Source organism: Dufourea novaeangliae, unplaced genomic scaffold (assembly GCF_001272555.1).
Source record: "Dufourea novaeangliae isolate 0120121106 unplaced genomic scaffold, ASM127255v1 scaffold21, whole genome shotgun sequence".
Lineage (NCBI taxonomy): Eukaryota > Metazoa > Arthropoda > Insecta > Hymenoptera > Halictidae > Dufourea > Dufourea novaeangliae.
In genome coordinates, this window is record NW_015373910.1 from 7,173,284 (window position 1) to 7,197,291 (window position 24,008).

The window sequence follows — 24,008 nt, forward strand, 5'->3', positions numbered from 1 at the left end:
AAAAAAAACACAGAAAATATAAAAAAAAATTCCCGTGAAGTAATCATTACGAGTGCACGCGGAGAGGAGAGAGGGCTCGCAGACGAAGCATAATTACGGGCAAGAGGGAAAGCGCGCGCTAGGGGTTTACAGATTTTTTTCTGGTTTAAGGGAAGCGCTGACAGAGTTTGTCTTTGCCTGGATCAATATAACGTGTGCTGGACCCCATGGTGCTGTGTACACTTTAACACCCCTGGTTGCCTGGAGAATTTTAACAAGCCCCCCACCCCTCCTCCGCGAAACATTCAAATTAATTCCGTTGATGAGTCTTTAATCGACGCCTCTCGTGCAGCCGAGTCTTCATTGATTTCTAGTTGATCGAAAGATAAAAAATACTGAAATAGCTTTATTAACGTTTAAGTATTTTTTTCTTTAATGAAAGGTAACATTTTACATTCACGATTTCATGGAGAATTCTTCTTGGAAGCCTTTAATTAGGCACACTAATTCGAAGCTTTTAAATTATAATTTTTCTTGCGCTATCCTTACTCTAATTTTTATTATTCTTATTTTAAAATAGTTCTTATTATTTAGTAAACGTTTGATATTTATATTGTTATATGGTTATAAATCCATACTAGAAGGTGGAAGAGTGTTTAGGCAAAGTAGATAAGATGGAAAAAGAAAAGGAAGGGGAGTACTATTCTACTAACTTATTCTAGGTGGTTTTTTCTTTCGTATTTTGTCAGTCAAAGTCCGTTAAAAAAGCGTTTCTTGTTCCTTGTTGCAGGTTGTCCAGAACGGCTTGGAAATCCTCACGTACCTGGCGGACCGAATGGGCCACGACTTCAAGCCTTACGTGTCCACCATTATTCAGCCAACGATAGATAGACTAGGTAGGTGTTGCGGTTTCTCCTGTCCCGCCATTTGTCTTCGCTGTGTCCGTACGTTATTCTTGACAATTGAGAGATTAAACCGCAACCTTCCAGCATCCTTTGCGTTTAGTTGACTATGTAATTGAGAAACTATTCGCCCTGGTCCTGTAGACGGCATGTCTCGGCTGTAACTTTATCGTTTGACACGTGTCGGAACCGATAAAATCAAATAATTTCCTTGTTAATAGAACAAAAGGAGGTTCGTTGTATATTTTTATTAGAAAATGGACAAGCACTGTAGATATGTCCACCGCTGCTGACCCCTTCAGTTCCCCTAGGCACCCACAGGTGTTGCCTTATTTGGCCTGTGACGAAAGGAAATTCTAAGCTTGACATGTCCACAGGTGACAGTAAGGATGCGACCCGGGAAAAAGCGCAGTTGGTACTCCTAAAAATTATGGAGAAGGGTTGCATGTCGCCTCAGCAGCTTCTGGACAGATTACGGCCGGCCTTCAATCACAAGAACGCTAAATTAAGGGAAGAAGCTCTGATCCTGCTGACGACTACGTTGAACGAGTAAGGATTCGTTTTATTGGATGCATATGAACTCCCCTTTATGTTGTAGATTACGTTTGTTTATTGTAATTAAGCTGTGGTTTTTGTACATTTCTTGCACGGCCAATTGTCCTAATCTGGGTACACTGAAGTATTCAGTAAACTTTGATGAGGTCTCTATTTGTGGCGCTGATTGTGCAAGTGGCCTAAGTCAATTAATTATTCTGTAAAAATGCAAAAAAATGATTCGTCCAGTTTTTTTTAGATGTTTGAGTTATGCCATTCTCATAATCAAAAATTTAAAATAATATTAATTATACTACTCACTATTAAATAAATTTTTGTTAAAGATTAAAATCTTCAAACTAAACTTACTTCATTTCCGATTATTGAGGGTTTATAGCTTTTTGCGTTACTTGGCTCAATTATTGTAATAAAGAAACCTCGAGTAGTGTCTGTCTGAAAGGAAAAAGTGTATTTTTGTAAACCACAATGTGATTGTAAACTACACCATGAATCCTTTTCCAGGCATGGCGCGGATGAGATGATCCTGTCGGGCGTGATACCAAGCATCGTGAAGCTGCTGTCGGATCCATCCGAAAAAGTCCGTGAAACAGCGATGAACACGCTGGCGGACATTTACAGACACGTTGGCGAACGGCTGCGCGTCGATTTGCAGAGAAAGCACAATGTACCGCAAGCTAAGTAAGTAAAGAGAATTGGCCTGGACCAGTTCAATCCGGAAAACAGTGTCTTCCCACGATTACAATGTTCAATGTAAATCTTCCTGGTCAGTTACTACTATTGCCAATCTATAGAACCAACGACGAGATGTAGAAGTAGACCTAAGATCCAATATATTCTTGCGGCCCACTTTTCTGGGGCAACGTTGCCCCATTTCTGGGGCTCTAGAGCCCCATTACGATTTTAGTGTCACTGCCCACACCGTTCTTATAACGTAGAGGTCACTAAAATCACAGATTTTTTAAGATGTCAGTACTAGACATTAGGTGGACCGCCAAGCCCGGTAAGGTGACAAGTCATACAACTATACCTCGTCGTTGATACAACTTCCAGGGACACGAAATACCCCTGTATATGTGCCACGGGTCATTTTCATGATACCTCAGAGAAGAATACAGCTCTGTGATAATTCACAGTACCCATATGACGTTCCAGGTTGCTGCTGCTAATAGAGAAGTTTGACCAGCTGAAAGCCGCCGGCGATATGCTGCCTCTGGCTATGTCCTCGGACGGTGAGTACAAGAAAAATTTTTGGGAGGGTTGGGAGACAAGCAGAAAAAGGCCCACGTGTCACCTCTACCCGGTAAATGTTATTCCATCCGTGTCGTGCTGCCATCTACGAACACAATCGGCAGTAAAATACCTTCTTCGTATTCGCGGAACAGGCCCGTCCACCTCTCTCCTTTCCCCGGCCTCTCTCGTTCACGTTTCACCGGAGTACACACGATGAATATTTAGCAAGGACCGCTTGTCCACCAACGTGATAAGAATATCCGCCGAAGCGGCCACGGTAAAACACGGCCAATTTGAATTTAATTACGCCTGGCCGGCCCCCGTCGTGTATTTTCTTCCCGACTTCTGGTTCAATTGTCCTCGACTGACCAGAGAGTGGGATTCATCCTTCCTTTTCTTTGGGCACGTAACTGGCCCCCGGGATTGGCCTGTTGTACAAATTTGGGCGCAATTAGGGGACCGCCGTTTCGGGGACGGAACCGGTGACGTTGGGAAAGAAACGGGCAGCAAAAACGGGTAATCAACGTGAAGAACATCCCAATATACAGGCTGCTGGCCCGGGGTGTCTTGAGTAACTTGGAATTGATCTTTGAGGATCTTTATGTGACAGTGAACCACCTATGGTTGACTAAATTTCCCAGGAATCTGGTGTTCCAAGCAACACATTTGGAGGAAATTCAATCGATGGTGGGATTGACTTAAGCCTTTGGCTACTAACTCTAGGGTTTGGGACATTGGTGGCTTTAGAGCTAGCTAAAGAACAGAATCTACTTCAACATTTAGCTAGTAGGTTAGGACTTCAGAGGCTTTAAAGCCAGCTCTAAAGAATGGGATCCCCTCCAGCCGCTTACAATAATAACTGTAGTAAGCAATTGAATGTAATTAGCATCAGTGTTATCTAGAATCCCTTGACACAATTGGCGACCCATAAAGTTTTGGCAGCTAGCCACCACAGTGTCAGCTGACAGTGTATAGAAGATTACAATGCAAAATACATCCAGTTTCAGTTACACATCCACTTAGAAGATACAAGGTGTAATCTCGAGGAGATCCTGAACCATTACCCAGGTGCACTCGAATTTTAAACACAGTGGGTCCAGGCGTGGTTTCCTAGCGGCGCAATGAGATAGCCAATTCTTATCGGTTCTCGTGGCATTACATAATCCTCCCATAGGCACGGCCGGACCGAGGTGCAATATCGCTTGGGTGTATTGTTTCAAACGGCGTCTGTAATTCATACCGGACCGGCGGCCTCTCGGGCTCTCCAAACGGTCGGTCTTGTAACATTGTAAGATCGTCGTCGGGCGTCACAACACACAGAGGCCTGTTCGAATTTCGATTGCGAATATTACGTGTCGCCGGCAATCGAATACTTCGCATATATTAGTTCTGTCCTAGCAGGAAGAAAAAAACAAACAGAGAAAAAATAAAACGAAGGGAAGTGAAAACACCGTCGCGACGCGTGGGGGGAAAAAGGGGCTAAGAAAAAGGTAAATCGAGACTCCCGGTGACTCACGCGCGCGCACGCATTCCCTCGGTTTGCACGATCAATCTTTGTCTCGTCGCAAAAAATCGACACAGGGACTCCTCTTACGTAACAACCGATCAAAAGACAAACGCCACCGATTCTGCCTTGAGCAACGTTTTTGGTGCGGACGGGAACGTTTCTATTTGCTCGATGGATAATTTCACTCGAGGATCACCTGAATAAGTATTATTAACACTAGAACTACCGACGATAAGCGCACATTTGCTTCGATCGGTGGATATACGTAAAAAACTTTTGAAAATTTAGGAATTTGGAAATTGACTAATTTCTTCATTTTCATATCGTAATAAAAGGTGCAAAATATCTGAGGAAATGTACTGTTATAACATTTTAATCGTCGTAAAAGTGTATTGACAAGTCATTTTGTCTTGCTTGGTAGGTCTAATGTTAAAGGTACGTTTTCACATGACAGTGGATTGTCACTTACGGTCATGGCGCTAAATGTTACGACTAAACTGCGGATTTTTAAGCAAAATGACATTTTTTAAAGTAATGCATAAAGACAAGAGCAAATCTAGGAATTTCTTACACTAAGTACCTTATTGGGTTCAGAATAAAATATAAAAATTGTTATATCAGATGAGAGTTTTGTCTTTCATTGAATTTCACGGAACCCAATAGTCTACAAATACACAAAATCCGTAGTTTAATTATGACTTTTGTCGTCGTGAAAACTAGATATCACGTTGTGACATTGATTTACATTGTCATACAGTGTCACGACAACAAAAGCCATGACTTTTACTGTCACCTGAAAATGCACCGTAACTGTGCTTACGTATATTGAAACTTTGAGGACGCGTCGACACGTCGAATAAGTTTTATCTAAATAACATTCAGACGAAGTGGATGATTAAATAATATTTATGCAGATTTTCAAGAACGAACATGTCAGAATAGACAGAACTTAGTGTCTTTATCGAAGGTTTTACTAACTTCCCCTGTTTTACTAAATGAATGTCGTGTTGACTATAATCGCTCTATTTGTGCATTTCTCGAATAGAGTTTATAATGATCGCCTAAATTTTAGATAGTGATTTATTCCACTATTTCGACGATCTTTCGAGCAGAAGAAGTGAAAGTGATGTCTAGTGTCCCGGTATGCGAAAAATCCGGTAGTCTGCGAAAAAAAGAACGGTACGCAAAACGATGCTCGCGAGCATTTTCTGTTCCGCATATCAAATTCGTGAGTTAGCGGTCGTCCGCGTTAAGAGCCCGGCACGTTTCTTCTTCCAGTGGTCGTGCGCATGCACGCTGATCACGATTAGATCATACATGGGCTTGGCAAGAGGAATTACGGCTCCTCGGTTGATTTCAGGTATATTAATAGAACGCCAAATTACCGTGAACAACTAACGAGGATCTTCCGCGTACACCTATCCCGACATGTTTTCCTGTTGAAAGTATACTTGCCAAATATCCAGCAGGGAAATAGATCACCCTATGTTCATCGTGATGAACAGCGTTCACTTCAATTAATTTTCATACGGCCGATTTTAAAGTGTCCATATTTGTGAACATATGTCTATAAAGAGGGCAAATAGGGCTATATCATCATTTTTTCTCAAATTTTTAAATAGTTCCCCGGTATAAAAACAGGGCATTTATTTAAAACAATTGAAAAATAGACGGTTAAAAAATATTTCTTTTTAACTGAAATAATTTTTATTTGGTACTCTTATGTCTCCACTGTTAGTACCCGCAACTATTAGTTAGCAACAGCCGTACTAATAGTTACAAGCATTTACATATATGTAACAAAGTAACTATTTTTATAAGGCCTGACAAAGTAATAATTTTATAAGGCCTTGAAATTTCTATAATAAAATGACTATGTTTCAACCTAGTCCAGGATCTATTTTAACTTCCTCTGAACAACATTAAAACAATAATACGAATGGAACAAACGGTGCAATATAATCACCAAAGTGTATACCATATCTTAACCCCAAATCTATGTCTCTGAAGGATAATTTTCATTCAAGAAATGTGAATGAAACGTATAGTCGTTTCGAGGAGTTTTACGCGGACTCGAATTCTTTTTGTCGCGGATAGACGTCCTGGATTCTTCGTTGGAGTTTCGTGGAATCCGAACACAACAGTATCCTTGTACGCGACACGGAAAGGTTGAGCGCTAGCACGACGCAAAGAAAAATTTGCATAAGCCCCGTGTTCGCGAAAATCCCTGTGACCCGACATGAGACTCTGTGTGTGTTTGTCAGAGGTCCGCGTTGAATCGCGATTACACTATCCGATTTCTCTGCCGGTTAACGGTGTCGTGCATTATCCAGCTGGCGTTTATTCTACAAAATCCGTCCATAATTCCCTTAAGGGAACGCCATTCGGTCAATCGATCTTGCCCCCGTGGATCGTTAAATGATAAAAGACACATTAACATTTAAGGGTTGATTTCGCCCTAAAGAACCGAATATCAGCAAAAACGAAAAACTGCCCGATGTTTCTATCCTGGTCCCCTACAGACTTACAAAGTTTCAATAAATTCTGAATTCTCTGGGTACCGAAGTTCCCTTGTTCGCAAAGTGGTAGTGTTCCGACCAAAAACCTCGAACCAGGGGCCCCCTTGTCTAGGGATGAATCGGTACAAGTAAATACGAGTACATTACTCGATACTTTTGTTTCGATACCGAGTAAGTATCGACACCTTCATACAATACTAGCAAGAAGTAAAAGTATCGATACCTTGGCGGTATCGATTGAACCCTACCCTCGTCGCCATCCAGGTCGCCTCCGTTTTTCTGCGACGGCCCACGGATCGGAATCTCGTGTTTCTGCAACACACCGGTTTTCCCGCGACAACGCCGCCACGGATTATTCACCCTGTCCCGTTCACCGGTATCGATCAAAATTAGCACCCACACCGATTCCGCGGGAGTGCTCGCCTCCTCGTTGTGTTGTTCCCTGACCTTACCCCGAGGACACTCGTGTCTACACGGGCGCTAGCGAACGATCGCGAAGTGAAAGGTGTAGGGTAGCGCCGATTGGGTCTATCCCGAGTGTTGGGGCCCACGGCGCTCGGAACACGTTCGACGGTCCCCGGCGAGATCAGATATTAACCATGGAATACCGCGGATGCCCTTTTTATCGAGAGGGTTCCCCCTCGATTCTCGAGCTGACATTCCGCCGGCGGAAAATCTCGGTAACAAAAGGTCTGATCAAAGGTGTCTCGGGACGACGGGTCGCTTTCGATCGTGTATAGCCTCTCGATTCTCCCAATACAGTGTTCCTTCGATTAATGCGAGACGAACAACTGCGTTATTCCCACTACTGAGCAGGGACTTCTACCGAAACGAAAACAAACCGGTATTATATTAAGAAACCTTATTTACTAATTTGATAATTATTGATTTTGCGTTCACCTTTCTTAACAGGGATAAAAATCCAACAGATTACCCTAATGGGGCATTAATTGTTTTCTTGACCCGCGACCAACAGCTCGCCGTACGATAAAAGACCGGTCCTCCGGGCGATAATATACCCGTTCTTCGCGGTGTCGTTGAACGATCGGTTACGTAACGTCAGGGGTACTATAAATTACCATTATCGCCTTCGATGCGCGGTCACGCGTGGGCGATTCCCCTTTCAACAACATTTAACAACCAATTGATGGAATCGGCATTCGTGTGTTCCCTTTCTATGCTTCTTTCTCTCGCGTGTCCCTTTCATCGCAGCCGCCGCACTGGTGGTTCAGTTATCTGTTTACACGTGGAAAACTGTTCATGGACAGTACCTTAAGAACTCAAGTGAGTATTCAAAAAAATACGATTTGTTAAGTTTTAATTCTGGAGTACTGTGTGCCGTGGGGAAACATCCGGCAGTATAACGAGAGGATGCTTGGAATCGAGTTAACCGTTATTTTTTATGTAACGACGAGTACACTCGTCATGAAGAGATGGCAATTTTTTACGTAACGACAAGTATATTCGTCCTACTACGAAATCCACGTTGAAGTATTTAAGATAGTCGGACGTACAAATAATGAAAAATAAAGACAGTAATTATTCAGCCTAACCTGGACATGCATGTCGACAACCTTCTGAGAATCGGCAATTCGAGGTCGTAATATTTATGATAGTTCATAGTGACCCAGGGTTAAATGTGTCGTCCAGGCTCGATGGGAAATAGGAAGTTGCTCGATTCCCCAGGAACAATAAATAACCGTGGACTTTCACCCGGTCGAACGACAGACTCGCGTTGCGTGTACCGATTTTCTGAAAGAATCGCCGCGGACTCGCGTTTTCTATCCGTAATTTATTCGTCGTAACACGCGGTTTCTAAAGTCCCCGATCTCCACACTCTCCTTGGACGATGACCAGCACGATATGCCTGAAAATTTTGCAAATGAAAATATTTAGTTGATACGAAAGTTTTGTTGGAGTCTCAGAAGCGTCAGAGAAATACTGTATTGAAATGTCATTAACAAATTGTTTTTTTTTTTTTTTTTTTTTTTTTTTTTTTTTTTTTTTTTTTTTTTTTTTTTTTTTTTTTTTTTTTTTTTTTTTTTTTTTTTTTTTTTTTTTTTTTTTTTTTTTTTTTTTTTTTTTTTTTTTTTTTTTTTTTTTCAACTCAGTGGTGTTACTTGAGAAGTGAACTGTTTGGAATAGTTCTGGATTAGAAATTCTCCAGTGAACCAGTCCCTTGTCGAGGTAAAAATCGAACAAAACCGATACACGTCCGCAATTTCTAGAGCATCGAAGAAGCGCCTGTAGTGGAGATACGGCTTGAGGCGTTGAAATCTCCCCCCTCCCTCGAAAGAAAAGGCGCCTCTGTCCGACCCACGCGTGGTCTCCGCTACGCGTTAATTGCTCCGGTAATTACCGATATTCCCGACACGCACGCGATCATAAATCCGTGTCTAGCGGTGAGGAAACACGGGTCGCGATCGGATCGAGCCCCGAAGAGAGTTTCCGGTTTTCCTCGGCAGATCGACGCGGAGGAAAAATCCGTCGCGACCCACATTGCTATCCGGAGCGGTTGGTTCCGGAACCATCGGTCCATAAAGATGTATTAGGCCCTCGTCAAAAAGTTCCAGGGAAAATCAGGCAAATTGCCGAAAATTTATGAATAATGTAAATATAATGGTCGCCTAAAGGCCCATTTACGCGTTAAAATAATTTGCGCAGAACTAACTTGTGCATTACACATTCAGTCTGTCTTGAACAATTATTTAAAAATATTATCATTTAAAATAAATTTCAATTACTGAAGATTTATGTATTTTGTTGTGCTGTATTATAAAAAACCCCCCTCAACTTTCTAAGCAAGGTGGGCCCCGAAAATTTGATAGCCTTAGGCCACAAGGAATCTTAACGCGGGCCTGGTGTGCATACGTGTCCGCTATGGGTGATTTATCAGGTTGTCTCCCTTGGTCCATTCGAATAAAGACGTTAATTGTCCTGTTTGATGTTCCATTTTGTCCGTGTAATTATGTCCGGATCGCGATGTCCCAGTGGAACATGTTTTATTTCTTCATCGATGCAACAGGGACAACCGAGTGCTGGCTGCGTGTGTTTTGCGCGACTTTTGCGCGGCCCAATTGGGGGGGGGGGGCCCGCGGGCTTATTGCAGTTTGAACATTGTAATCATAAAGTGATCCGGCGACATTCTTTCCCATGCCCGCGGTAGATCCTTTAATTACGCCCCACGATATATGTACCATGTGGCTACGTTAATGGTAATACTGGGCTACCGAATGATCAGTCGTTTTCTTTTCGTTTTTCGTTTCGTTTAACCTCTTAGTTCTGATGGCGCTTTTACAGCGTGCATCTACGTAGAGTATCGCTAGAACGACGCGATGACGAGTATACTCGTCGTTACATAAAAAATTGTCATTCCTTCACGACGAGTATACTCGCCGTTACATAAAAAATTGCCATCTCTTCATGACAATTATACTCGTCGTTACATAAAAAATTGTCATTTCTTCGTGACAGTTGTCAGGTGGTACCACCTGTTTAGGTTCCAAGCCGGAAAGCTACTATTAGACGCACGTATCGAAGCTGGACATTTTCACGCGGGTTCGGTGTCTCCGCGACCTGATTCCTGATTCCAGCCGACATCAATCTTCGCCTGGGGTTCTCGCTGTTTGTCTGCCCTCCGTTCTCGCGAGCTCCAGGAAACGGAACTTTCAAACAGGCGGCGCAGATTCTCGTGATAGCTGATAATAATGGGGACCCAGTTAAACCGAGCAGTGTCCTGTTCTAACATTAGAACTACCAAACCCGTCGAAAATTCGGATTTGTTATTTTACTATTATTGAAATTATTACGGTGTTTTTTAACTTATTATATATAACTTATCAAGAATTGTTAAGTTTTTTGCGTGGATTAATAATCTCGGTTAAAAAAGTGTAGGTATCGGTTTAAAAAAACGAGGTTTACCTTCAAACAATCTTTCAAACGTTCACTAGATTAAACATAAATAATGTAATTTTTTTCCCCCTCAAAACCAAACAATTTTTGTATAAAATACTTTCTTATGAAATGCTTTGTTTTTATGCTATTTGCCATGAAACATCCGAATTTTATGAGCACATATTGAACTTGCGGTCCCATCGTTGTGCCCCCTCCCCCAGCATTAAATCAGTCGCCTTGGTTCACGTGGATTGACCGATTTGTCGGCTGATTTCGCAACGACCAGAGTCGTTTCGACCCGCGTTTTTATATTTGGTCGCGGCCCCACGTTTAATTATGTCATTCGTTCCCTGATAAATGACGCGATAACACCGGCCACGATTCAAGGCGACACCAGTCCCGTATGGAGAACGTGAATTCCACCGGGGACGGGGAAGACCGATCGAGTTCCCGATCTCCAGAAGCTTTTGTTTCGGGATTTCTTTCCCCCTGAACCTGATATTCGAACACGGCTACCGGCCTATAAAATTTCCCCCCTTTAATTTCTCGATATCGAGTTTGGTAACACGATAACGAACTTTGCTCAAGGTGTATCGCGACACTTTACTCACGTTGGAGGTCCATTGTGCTGTTCAAAGACGCCATTTTGGTAAAACTGCCGCCCCTGAGTATGGAAACTTGGAAATAATCCGATCGCCTTCGTTCTGTTTTCAAAATATAACTTTTTATTCAAAATGACATTTTATGAAGTAATTTATTAAGACAAGAGCAAATGTAGGAACTTCTTTTCTCTTTTAAAGTATCTTATTGGGTTCTGAATAACCCAGAAAATTTTACATCACTCACAGTGAGTAATTTGAATGCCGGTACACAAATGATTCTTGTCGTATCGGCCATAAGCCTGGGAGCCTACCGCGGCACGAATCATTCCTCGCCGTTCCTTCGTCTCCATTGCTGATCAACAATCAAACATCAAACATAAACAGAAAAAAAAATACAAAGTAGTTTAAATCTGGATCCTCTAATCGTCAGCTGCTCGTAACCGACAGAGGTGATGTGTTACGCGATGGCCCAATACAAAGTAGTTTCAATCTGGATCCTCTAATCGTCAGCTGCTCGTAACCGACAGAGGTGATGTGTTACGCGATGGCCCCCTCGTTTTGGCCCCCCCAATCAGGGCCACCGATAGGGTAAGGTCCCCCCTCCTCTCCCGTCGCGCGCGTAAGCACACCGCTTACCGGGAGAGTTCCTCGTAGAGTAAACGAGAGTCGCCATTTAGCAACGTGAGAGACGCGTGTATCTCGATACTAGACCGTGTTTCTAAGCACTATATTGCGGTCCCCCCCGAACGATTCTCCGGAATCGCGAGGAAAAAAAAACGTCCGTGTCCCCCAGTGGTGTTTGATCTTGATCGTATTTTTTTTTTTCTTCTTTCTGTGTCACGAGTGCTCCGGGAGAGTGACGCGCGCGCACGCGTTCTCTAGCGAATACACAGAGAAGCATACACACACGCAACCGTCTGTTGTTCACGGACACAATGGGCAAGGACGATCGTTTCAGTTTCTCCGCGACGACACATTGTTTGTTTACCTGATCAGACGAGACACGCAGCTGCATCGGGACGATATTATATACCCTCGACGTTTCCAGTCCGACGATTAATTTAGTCGCAGAACCATCCTCTGCATACGCGTTGGGTAACGCGGGGTTTTCAAACGTTTCGTGCGACGCCGCCGGCGCACGCACACACCGGTTTATCGCCGCGGCAAAGAATATTTTCGCGATAAAACCAGTCGTTCAGTGTGCTTTGTGTAATTAGGTGAAAAAAACAAGCAGAAAAAACCGTGCGTGTTAGAAAACGATTCCTTTGTTTGTCGTCTCCGGTGATTACAATAGGCCCGTGGTATTTGGCGAGGGGAAAAAAGAAACAAAATACGAACAATCGTGTGTCCCCCGCGAAGAACACAGTCATCGTGACCGACGTGTTTTCGAGAATGGAATAGATTCGTTCCGCTGCCGGACGAGTCCCCGTAAATGCGTCTGTCGATTCGTTTCGGCTTCGAAAGCAATTCTTTCGTCGGCAAGATAACCGTCGAATCGTCGCCATAGTTCTCCAGCCTGCTGAACGAACGTGTGTGTTGTGATTCTGTGTGGTGAAGTTCGCAGCGGTTGTAACGTCGACGAAAAGTTCGGGAATAATAATCCGTTTGAATTATTAATGCACTTTCTCGCGTGTCACGGTGAACGAGAATTTTACTTTCAACGAAACCGTTGTTTTTTGTTTGGAGGTGGATCTTCTGTACTTCCGATTAGATTCTCTAGGCAGAGAGCCCCCGTAGCATTTTATTATACCGCGTGAAAGGTGGATAGATTTTCCAGAGATAAATCAACGATGCTAAAAGACGTTGCATTAGAGGCGAAGGCTCGTGCTTGAACACGTGCATGTGTGTATATGTGTGTGTGGTAATGAATTACTCGTAAACGCCGCACGCGGCATTCGTGACGCAATGATCCTTGGAAATGCAATTCATTTTTTCCGTTAAATGTATTGCCGATTGTGTGGTTGCAACCTGTGGAAAAATTCTTACGTAAAACTGCGAAGATGATCAGCATCGCGTTGACGTAGGAATTCTTAATCTGAAATTTATTCTTTTCGTGATAATGTATTCTTTTCTGGCGTTATCGACCGGGTCGGTGGGTGGGGACAGCGCGGTTTTTTTCAAGGCTGTTGCTTCTTTCACGTTTGAAGGGAAATTCGTTTGTCTTTTTTTTTTTAAATCTTGACCGACTAAACTTGACCTGGAGAATAGTTGGCACCAAATATTAGTATTTTTTAACAATTTATTAAGACGAGGATGCTGCCACGCGCGCGCGCGCGTTATCTGTAACGTGAGAAAATAACTCTCTCATTGCCGCAGTTATTACGAGTGATATCACGGATGCAAATCTAGCTTCTCACCTTATAGCGCGTTGAACTCGTACTCAATACGGAGTTCAATCGGTAACAACCATTCATGATGTTTTATATGTCTTTCATTGGTAATTGTTGCCTTTGCCGTTTCCGATCTTGTGTAATGAAGGATAATCAGACCAGTGAATGATAAATGTCTCGGCAATCACGGAAACAGATTAGAATTTTAAAGTTGCTGCGACTTCTCAGACTGGGTTCCCTGTTGTTACATTGTAAACTTGAATAAATGTTTGCCTTCGTTGATAACTATCTGTAATTCGGCTGGGTAAACATCATAAAAAGATGTAGTGTTGGTATTGTTCCTACAATACAGTGTCTGCAACCCAATCAAACGAACTTATTGATAAAATTCCGTTCATTTCAAATCAAAGTAATTATGGAATACTAATTAGAATGATTTTTTTTGTCAATTACAAAACAGTGAAAATCACCTTCTCCGATGTGTCTGTCGATAATATAGATCGTTAGCTACACGGTGTTACAAAATACTCAGTTGAAAAATGTGAGAAATATACATTTTACATACTACAATAATTGTTATTAATAATAGTTTTGATGATTTTTTAAAGTAATTATTTAATATAAGATGGTGTCGTCAGGTAATTGTAATATCTGCAGAGATTAAAATAATGGAATTTAATAAGGGGATGAATGTTGTAATATTAAATTACGAGCCTTCGTTTTTTTTTTTTAAATCGTGTATTCTAAAGTTTTTTCATATCATTTGTTCTTTGACCAAATGGAAACTTGCATCCATTACGAAAATATCTCGTCATTTATCAATGTGTGTCATCTTAATTAGCAAGATGCTAACTTTTAAGGAAACCAGAAGATTACGTTAAGTGACTGTACTACAATGAAGATTTCTCACACTGTGATGGTGTCTTCTGAAATCATGTTGAAGTCTAAGTTGTACTCTATACAACATAAGAGATTTTTCAAAGGCTGTGCCATTCATTGACTGTGTGATAATCTGTTCCTTGCAAAATGAATGACGCTGGTATTATAGTGCCGATTGGCCATCGCTGTTTACACAGAGGATTAAAAAAATATCCCAGTATTGATCATAAACTATGGGATCCAAGTAGTAGATGGATACTTCAATGGGATAATATTGTGAAGCATCCGGGTGCTAGAGCCAGAGGATGCCATTGTGACATTCACAAGCCACCGTGGCTGTACCCAGACTTAGGTACACAGTGCTAAAAGTAGATAAATCATTGAATACAATGGATTATAACTTCATGAATTAATCAGTTGCCTTTTAGAGGAAAAGGAAAACACTTCTGCTAAACTAATGCGCATTTTAATATTTTTCATTTCAGTCGGCAAGAGCACAGATGAGCCGGACAGAGCGGTAAGTGTTACAGATATTATTGTTAAAAAGGTTAGGATCTCTATAATGTTCACAGATTAAATAAAGTCATATAAATTTACTAATTGCAGATTAAGTCGGCTCCTGTAAAGAGGTCAGGTATCCCCCCAAAAAGAGGACAGTTTGGACCTGCAAAAACTCCCACTTCTGCTATAGGTACATGTAGGTTTGATAGACATTTAATAATAAATGTACTCCTTTGTAAATCAATAATATTGGAAGGTATTATGATCATAATTTTTTATCGTTTTATTTTGAGCATGGTATATTACAATATACAAAAACATATGTATGCTAATATAACTTTGACCTGATGTAGATCTATAATCAAATAGAAGTATAGAAAAAATGTTATTATAATACATCAAAGTATATTAATTAGACACATCAGGACTAAAATAGGTACTAATTCTAATATACCTCAGAAGTTTAATTCAATTCTGTTCATAATTCTTCAGTAATATATTTAATTATTAATCTTTCTTTAATAAATTTCCGTTTATGCTGCGTTGTATATTAATTAAAGTGCTTTGTGTGCTATAAGCCTACATACATAAAATATCAGTGTTCAACTTACCTCAGACGAGTGTTGCAAATATTACAATTAACTCTGTCAAAGCACATATTTCCCTAGCATCCATTGCACAGGTGTGAAGCGTGCATAAATTAACCCTTATGCTTTAACTCTAAATGTGTGGCTCAGCGTTCGCGATAATATTAATAATGTCTTTTCCCAACAATCACCGATAAAATGTCGATTCACCGTTGACGTTTTTGGGTGACAAGAATGCTAATTATTCGCTTGCATGACAGCTCAACCTGGTAATACTCAGCAAACGGTTCCAAGGGCAGCAACCGTGAAAAGAAACGTATCGGTAAAATCAGCAACAGGTATCTAAAACTCCATTGGCTTTACTAGTTTCATTTTATACCGTGATGGTTCCCACAATAAGTTTATGTATATTCCGTTTAAATCTTATTATCTTTATATATATATTTTTTATTTTCATCCCTTACAACCATCACGGTATAAATAACAAGAATACGAAAATTATTAAAATTTGATCAGAGACACTAATTGTATGCCGCCATGCATATTTTCATTTGAAACCCCTTGCTTTATCGCCTTTGTTTGAAAAAAGAATTCAATAAGATGCTTACACGTTTTTAATATTTTTTTTGCACCGCTTTTTGTGTCACGTTCACTTCATATTTTTTTGAAGCACGAAATGTTTAGGATCATGAAGGTATTGTATAATATACAATCAGAATTTCTACCAGTACAAACATTCATATATTCAAGGCTGAAATACATTAAACCTTCCTGAGTGTATCATAAAAGAGACCATAAAATGTTTTCGAAACATCGTAATCGGTCATATAAAAATTGCAAAGTGAAATTTCTTTATGGCAAGTAGTACTTTCAGTTCGTGTGCTATTGCACACAGGTGTATAAAATTATTATTGATATATACAGGTCAGGCTGGTGCGGTCGACGAGGAGACATTCCTCACAGCGTTCGAAGATGTGCCATCGATTAACTTGTTCTCAGCGAAGGATCTTGAAGAACAGATGAAAACCGTAAGGGACAGCATTGGCGATGACAAAAAGGATTGGAAGCAGAGGACAGAGAGTGTACGTCTTGAAAATATTACATTATTCCCAAACTATCTAATATATGAACTCAGAAAATGTATATAATTCGGGTACAATTTATTTAACAGATGAAAAAGTTACGGTCGATTATCATTGCGGGCGGTACGAATTACGAAAACTTTCTGGAGTGTTTGAAGAGCATACAGAGACCGTTCGAAGTCGCCTGCACGGATCTGAGGTCGCAGGTTGTAAGGGAGGCGTGTATCACTTTAGCGTTTCTTAGTCAACACTTGAAAAATAAGTTCGCCAGTTTTGGAGAGGCGGTCTTACTCACCTTAATGAACCTGATACAAAATAGTGCCAAGGTAAGATTCGTGATAAATCGTCGGCGGTCGTCACGCTTGACGGATGGGAATTGTAACGAAATGGAGTGTAACTCTCGTATGTGTGTCTGTAAACGAATATGCACATATTCAGGTTGTGGCAACAGCTGGCGCGGTGGCTGTGAGGTTTATGCTACAGAATACGCATTGCAGTCGTTACGTGCCAATTATCACGTCCTGTTTAAATAACAAAAGCAAAGACATACGTCGGGCGTCCTGCGAGTATCTGAATTTAATTCTACAAACCTGGCCTACCCAGATATTGCAGAAACATGTACAAGTATTACAAGACACCATTAAAAAGGGCATCGCCGATTCGGATTCAGAGGCTAGAGCATTTGCTAGGAAGTGAGTGTCACTAACTAATTCTTTGAATCAAATACTCGAGCATTATTAAATAGTATTCCCCCCTTGTTTTTAAAAATATCTAAATACTAATGTTAAATATTTTTCCAGGTCATTTTGGGCATTCAAGGATCATTTCCCGGAGCAAGCAGAAGCCCTACTCAACAGTCTTGACACCGCGTACAAACGTTCTTTAATGTCTCTGAGCAATAGTGGTAGTATTAACAGTTTGAATGTAGTCACGAGATCGGCGAGTGTCAGTCCTAGGACATCCAGACCAGCAATGAGTGCCACAGGTGAATTTCATAACCTAAATTCTAGTATGGTATTTATTTATTTTTTTTACTAAACGCCATTAGGTCATTTTATAAATTCCCCGTTGTGTTCTCTGCATTGATAATTCGATTAAGATTTCAAGATCTTGGAACACGAATTTATGGGATGACCTAAGTAAGTAGACTAGATGTAAATGGAGAACGATCAATCAGTAAGAGAGCAACGCAAGTGTAAAATACTTATTCACTTTTTTTCATGCTGCTTTTGCGACTCCTCTTTACATTAAACGTATGAAGGTAGTACGGAAAATTTGCATCAAACTTCGGGCCAACCACATGGCCCGCTCAGACGTACCCCGTCCTTGCCACGGTCTTATCGTCAGTCTGGTATTCCAGTTCTCCAAAGACCGACTGAACATCATTATAATTGTATGCTCTTGTTTGTGTTGCTTCAATCATCACCGCGACTTAGACTATTGCACCCATGCATCCGATATATACACAGAGAGTACTGTCAATATATTTTTATACATACATATATATGTATATCCACAATAATTTTTCTCAGATCGCGGAACGTCTGGAGTCAGATCCACCAGCGCCATAGATCTGCAGGCGGCGCAAAGAGCGAAAGCCAGGATGATGTATGCGAACATCAGCCGACAAAAAGCATCGCTTCGTGAGTATTATTAATTGAAATTCTTATTCGTACCTAGTGATGGGTATAATCGAACCGTTCAAGCGTGTCTGAACTTTTGACGAGGAGTTTAAACTCAACTACTTAGGAGTCAAGCCACAATCAAACTTTGTTCGGACTGTTCAAACTTCTCGTGTTCAGTTAGAAGCTCAAACACGTTTTGGGCTGTTTGTTCGTGGACCCCCATTACTATTCGTGCCGTTGCGATCCACTTCAGGCGACTGACACACATCGTTTCTTCATTCAGCACGCCCCAGTAAATCACCAGACACCACAGCAGTGGCCAGTCCAGAAAGAACCGCAAGAACGAGAACGAGAATCGCCGGTGTGTCGCAATCTCAGCGTAAGTAGAAAGAAAGTGGGGGAATAGTTCCCTTCGAGATGAAATATGATCTCCGTCGGAATGGTTTTAAAATTTGTGTATCACACACGGTGTAACAGCCAGTAGTCGGTCGGGCTCACCGTCGTCCAGGCTTAGTTACGCCACGTACAATCGCGAGGGGGAATCCTTGATCGCGAGACCCAGACGATTATCCGGACATGGAATCAGAAGTACCGGCAACAGCCGTGAACCTAGCCCGCAAAGGTTCGGAATGGATAGGAGTTTCGCTAGTAAAATAAGGTATGGCATTTACCATCGGAATTACACAGTTATGCGCTTCGTATTAGTGCAGTGAAATAAGGATCGTTAAAATGTACTAAAACGGGAATTGACTTAGGAGGTTATGTTACTTGATTTGTTATCCATGTGAAGGATTTTTCAATGACGCTCTTGTAGAGTAACATTACATTTGTAAACTGAAGCTTTGCGTTTCTTTTTCTTCACTTACATGTGTTATATGGTGATTACGAATATAGAGGTGTCTCATTTTAAGTGTGGCCCTCCAAATATCTTTGTTAATTGTGAAAACGCTATAAATATTTTATACGTAATTTGAATTGTATTAAATGGTCAGTTTTTTTTTTTAAGTTTTCAAGGTCATTGATATTTTTTTTTATAATAACTACAGGTCATTTGAAGGTCATAACATAATACATATTACAATATATTTTTTCATTAACTACGTGATGTAACAGGAAAAGATATGTAGTTATTTGGAAAAAAAAACATCTATCACCTTCGAGAAAAACACAGCATTTGATATAAACAACACCTGCATAGGAATTCTTGTGTAGCGATTTTAACATTGTTTCTACGTGTAATTTTTTTATTATGGATTTACAATTTTGTGTGGGTTTTCTTTAAATTCATGAAACCAAAGATTTAGTTTACCACTTAATAGCCTTGTACTTAAAGATCTTCCTTCCTATCTCTGTGTCTGTTCATTATTTGGATAATGATGTGTTGCATTAATCAGGGCCTGTGTCATTGAGTTCAATCTACGATTATCTAGAAGAAATGTGTTTTTGTACTCGTAGGGGAAGAAGTTTACACATGTCTCCGACAGACAGGCCTCAGTCTAGGCCAGTCATGGCACAGAAAATGCTCCAACAGTCGCGTGAAGCCGAATCAGCATTGGCGGACGCGCTCACTTTTGATAACATTGACAGTTACACGAGAACACCGAGGGGTAAAGGCGACCACAGTGACGACAGTGAAACCAGCAGCATATGCTCGGAGAGGAGCATGGACAGCTTTAGGCGACCGAATGACGTGAGTGGAAAGAATATTACAGAATTTGGAAAAATAAACTGAGCCAATGATCGTGTTATTATGATCAAAGTAGAAGAGTAAAGTAATTAAGTGATAAATAATATATTGATGAGTCTAGTAACGCCTCTCGATACATTGGACCGTTTGATGTCTCAGACTTTCTGTTAACCCTCATCCGCCGCCCCTTGTGTCAATTTGACACATTTTCATCCTAAGAAATTATGTTATTCTGTCGTGTATAGGTAAATTCAGCTGAGGCTCCGCGACTTTTATTTTAAAGAATTTGCAAATTTAACTATTTCTCCATTACATAAATTTTCTAACACTGTGTCAATTTGACACCGACGGACAAATTCCGTTGGGCAAATGAGGAAAGGATGAGGGTTAAATAGTAACGGGGTACATGATTGGGTGCGTTACTGGGCGTCTGACCAGTGAGACAAAATGAAATTCCAATACACTATACATTATTTTCTCGTATACTGAGTTCATTTGATTCGTTCTGTACAGACTTCAAGGCTTGATGACGTAGAAGGTCCTCTTTCCAGGAGACATTCGATTGACATTACAGGGTCTGGTTTCGGTAGCCACATAGAATTACAGTTGCATACCTATACCGAATTTGTTGTAACATCTAAGAAAAGGAAACCTTCTCTGCTCATGCTCTTGAAGCTTGTATGGATCGAATGAACTTGCTGCACATGATCACAGGAAAATCACTTCTGCATTGACATTACAGACACACTCCAGACAATTATTGTACACCACGCTTTCTTAATATATATATGTTTACTTAATTTATTAACGCTTCTCTAATGTTATGTGCGATAAAAATTATATCATATGCGGCTGCTGTATTATTCTCATTTAAGGGGTACCCACATTTGCTATGCAATACGAAGATGCTTTGAACGTACACGTCTTCAAACGTAGTTGGGTGTTCCGGATAATCACACGCCATATAATGCCCTCGCTAAAAGCATTGTTTTTGATCATTTTGTTTTTATACAGGACCAAAGTATGTTCAGTTTTATTTCAGAGTATAATATAGAATCACATAGATTCCTTTTTATTAGATTATGTTCTTTTTATTTTCGTTCAATCCTTAAACATACCCAGTGTTCCCAGCGATTCCTGACCTCACTCGAAGGTAGATTTCGATCAGAGGCTTTAAAGATAGAGCATTGCTTTCGGGCATCCGTCGATAAAATAGTAGATAACGCATGTCTGGTTTTTTCTTTTGGTTTTGTTGCGGCGTATTTGTTTGGTTTGGACTAACGCGATGCGCCGGGTGTTCTGTTCTCCATATCTGTCCATCGTCCATCTCTACCCACATTAGTCGTTCTCATGGAGTGGCTCCCAGCAAAGACTGTACCGTGATATGTGGGATCAGTCTATCCCGAAGGTTTGTTCAATTTACTATTCATATCCATTTACTCCATACAAATATACTATACTCTTCTGCGATTATTCGAAAGTGAATCGAAAATGCACCTTATACTCTTTATGAAGATTGTATGAGAAATACCCTTCTTGTTTGTTCGCTGTGCCCATTGGTGTTTACATAAACGGAAACATTGATTTCTAGGATATTAAGGAAATTATTGAGAATTGTGCGCACAAGCATTGGGGCGACAGGAAAGAAGGTTTAGTAGGCTTGCAACATTTCCTCTCCAACGGGAACACGCTGACGGCGACGGAATTGCGTAAGGTGACCGATATATTCACGAAAATGTTCATGGACTCCCATACGAAGGTGTTCAGTTTATTTTTGGACACGTTAAACGAGCTGGTCGCCACTCACAGCGAGGATCTCGGCGATTGGCTCTATGTGCTCTGCGCGAGGCTGTTGAATAAATTGGGCACCGATTTGCTTGGTTCGATCCAGGCGAAAATTCACAAGACCCTCGATGTCGTCAGGTGAGGCAAACACCGTGGCCATATAAGTGATTTAAACTATACATCCTAAGGCGTAGTTCTCATTCAATAATTGTTTGTTAACATTCTTTGCAGGGAATGTTTCCCAGGGGAGCAATTACTGCCCGCTGTAATGAGGTATCTCACCGATCCGACACAGACGCCGAATTCCCGCGTGAAAATCGCCACCCTTACGTTCATCACGCAAATAGCAGAGACAGCTGAACCGTCTGCGTTAATTACATCAGCGGGGACAGCGCTTGCCAGGTTACTCGATTGGTCGAACGACGTCAAGAGCCAAGACGTTCGGAGGCATGCACAGAACGCTGTAATATCGTTGTACAATCTGAATCCCCCAAAAGTGACCATGGTACTGGCCGATCTACCCAAATATTATCAGGTAACGATAATTTATTAGGTAGCAACGTGTACATTCTCAACCTTGTATTTAACGGGTCATTATAACAGAAATAATTTCTGCATTGTAGGAGGCGGCGCTACCACTGGTACAGAATCACCTGCGAAAGTCCTCAGGGTCCAGTAATCCAGCGTCGCCCGGTACTCCTCCTCCGAGAGCTCAAAGTTCGCCGGCTCGTTCGAAGGTGAAAGGCGACGTGGAGAACGCGGACGAAAATCTGGAAGAGGTTTACAAGTGAGTGGATTGATGGACGTCCAAGCCGATGACCCGTTAATTTTATAATTGTTTGTCATTTTAATTTTAAAGCACTTCCCACAGATCGTTAAGACGCACCACTGCGGAAATTCAGAATTACGGTTTTGAACGTTTAGAAAGGGCGACCACCAGCAAAGACAGCGGGATCAGCAATATGGCAGACGTGGAGGAGAAGATGGAAGGTCTTACGTTGTGTAACTCGGTAATAAAATGAACAATGTACGTATTGTCCGATGAATACGGGTTTTTTTATATTGTTTCCTTTTTAATATCGCCAGGGTCGTTCGTCTTCCGTTTCGTCGCCTACTCAACGAGGACGGTCCGTTGCGAATATTACTGTTAACGGATCGAGCGATACAATCGCAGGCGATCTCATTCTACCTCAGGAAAACAATGGTTACAAGACACACGGTATATATACAGCCTCTACATTCAAGAAGTATAAATAATTTTATTTCTTATTTTATGGAGTTAATTTTAACTTGTCTCGCGTGTAGGGTCTTCGCCCGACTCGATAAAGAGGCCAGAAGTTTTAGATAATATGATTAAGACACTGCAGTCGAAGATGACCCAGACCGAAGAAAAGATATTAGCACTGCAGGAGTTCCAATTGTACGTTCGGGAAGGAGATGCCTCGTACATAAAACAACATTTCAAGTAAGTGTTTCTCAGTACCATTAGACTTTTTGAATTGGATAGACATTTAGACTTTTTCGGTTCGAATTGTTAAGACTTTCTATTCCTTTTTTTTTGTACTTCTTAGGAAACTGCTCAAAACATTGTTAGATAGTTTGACTAACGACAGCAAGAAAATGCAAGTGGAAGTACTTCAGACGCTGATCGACATGCTTAAGTGCCCAGAACTCGTAGACAGTTTCTCGGGTTACCCCGAACTGCTCGTTCTAAAAGTAATAAACGCGTACAAATTGGACGATCAGAAACCAGATTCTTCCGGCGGTAGCAGCAATACAAGATCCCCGGTATGTATACACGTATTAACATCGGATAATATCAATTTCCTGAAACGATGATCCAGCATTCGAATCTCTTGTTAATGCTTCACGAACCCACAGGTTCTCTGGATGGCAGAAAAGTGTGCCGCAACGATAGCGATGGTTTTAAAGCCAGAGCAAATCATACACTTAGTGTCAACTATAATTACCACTGAACCGTATCCTTTGAACATGGGGGCAATCAAAATGTTGCACAAAGTAGTGGAACACTGGGGTCGGGACGCGATTGAGCCTCATCTATCTAAGGTTATGCCCGGTCTTATTAAGGCAAGTTCAGAAAATATGTTACGAGTATCTTATACAGTGGACTCTAACTATATTGCCGTGGTCGAGGCTGGAAGGGAGTAAAATGACAATCAGTTCAGGCCCCCCCCCCATGCTAAGCTCTATCGTCATAGCCTCGGCCTCGGCGCAACATGGCAATATAGAGTCCACTATACTTAGGAAGCTGAATAATTTACGTTTGGGTTGGGGGTACTGTCGTTGGGTTTTATCAAATCTTGTACAAAATATTAACAATCAT

At 41.2% G+C, this 24,008-nt stretch overlaps 1 protein-coding gene across 5 annotated transcripts in view; it reads left to right on the forward strand.

Annotated features, from left to right (window-relative positions):
* The window catches only part of LOC107194177 (CLIP-associating protein 1-A), a 36,447-nt gene that overhangs the window by 12,129 nt on the left and 310 nt on the right, over positions 1 to 24,008 (forward strand). Inside the window, exons 2-25 of one of the 5 annotated variants that reach the window (XM_015583748.1) lie at positions 770 to 875; positions 1,259 to 1,430; positions 1,938 to 2,114; positions 2,589 to 2,665; positions 14,883 to 14,914; positions 15,004 to 15,094; positions 15,746 to 15,823; positions 16,410 to 16,567; positions 16,657 to 16,893; positions 17,006 to 17,259; positions 17,368 to 17,552; positions 18,100 to 18,210; positions 18,476 to 18,571; positions 18,670 to 18,850; positions 19,648 to 19,882; positions 21,222 to 21,287; positions 21,471 to 21,802; positions 21,896 to 22,199; positions 22,288 to 22,451; positions 22,524 to 22,674; positions 22,751 to 22,883; positions 22,970 to 23,129; positions 23,236 to 23,452; positions 23,546 to 23,752. In XM_015583748.1, coding sequence (XP_015439234.1) covers positions 770 to 875; positions 1,259 to 1,430; positions 1,938 to 2,114; positions 2,589 to 2,665; positions 14,883 to 14,914; positions 15,004 to 15,094; positions 15,746 to 15,823; positions 16,410 to 16,567; positions 16,657 to 16,893; positions 17,006 to 17,259; positions 17,368 to 17,552; positions 18,100 to 18,210; positions 18,476 to 18,571; positions 18,670 to 18,850; positions 19,648 to 19,882; positions 21,222 to 21,287; positions 21,471 to 21,802; positions 21,896 to 22,199; positions 22,288 to 22,451; positions 22,524 to 22,674; positions 22,751 to 22,883; positions 22,970 to 23,129; positions 23,236 to 23,452; positions 23,546 to 23,752 — 3,924 coding nt within the window. The remainder of the gene's footprint in view (positions 1 to 769; positions 876 to 1,258; positions 1,431 to 1,937; positions 2,115 to 2,588; positions 2,666 to 14,882; positions 14,915 to 15,003; positions 15,095 to 15,745; positions 15,824 to 16,409; positions 16,568 to 16,656; positions 16,894 to 17,005; positions 17,260 to 17,367; positions 17,553 to 18,099; positions 18,211 to 18,475; positions 18,572 to 18,669; positions 18,851 to 19,647; positions 19,883 to 21,221; positions 21,288 to 21,470; positions 21,803 to 21,895; positions 22,200 to 22,287; positions 22,452 to 22,523; positions 22,675 to 22,750; positions 22,884 to 22,969; positions 23,130 to 23,235; positions 23,453 to 23,545; positions 23,753 to 24,008) is intronic. The other 4 variants (XM_015583750.1, XM_015583749.1, XM_015583751.1 and 1 more) reach the window with 4 other exon arrangements.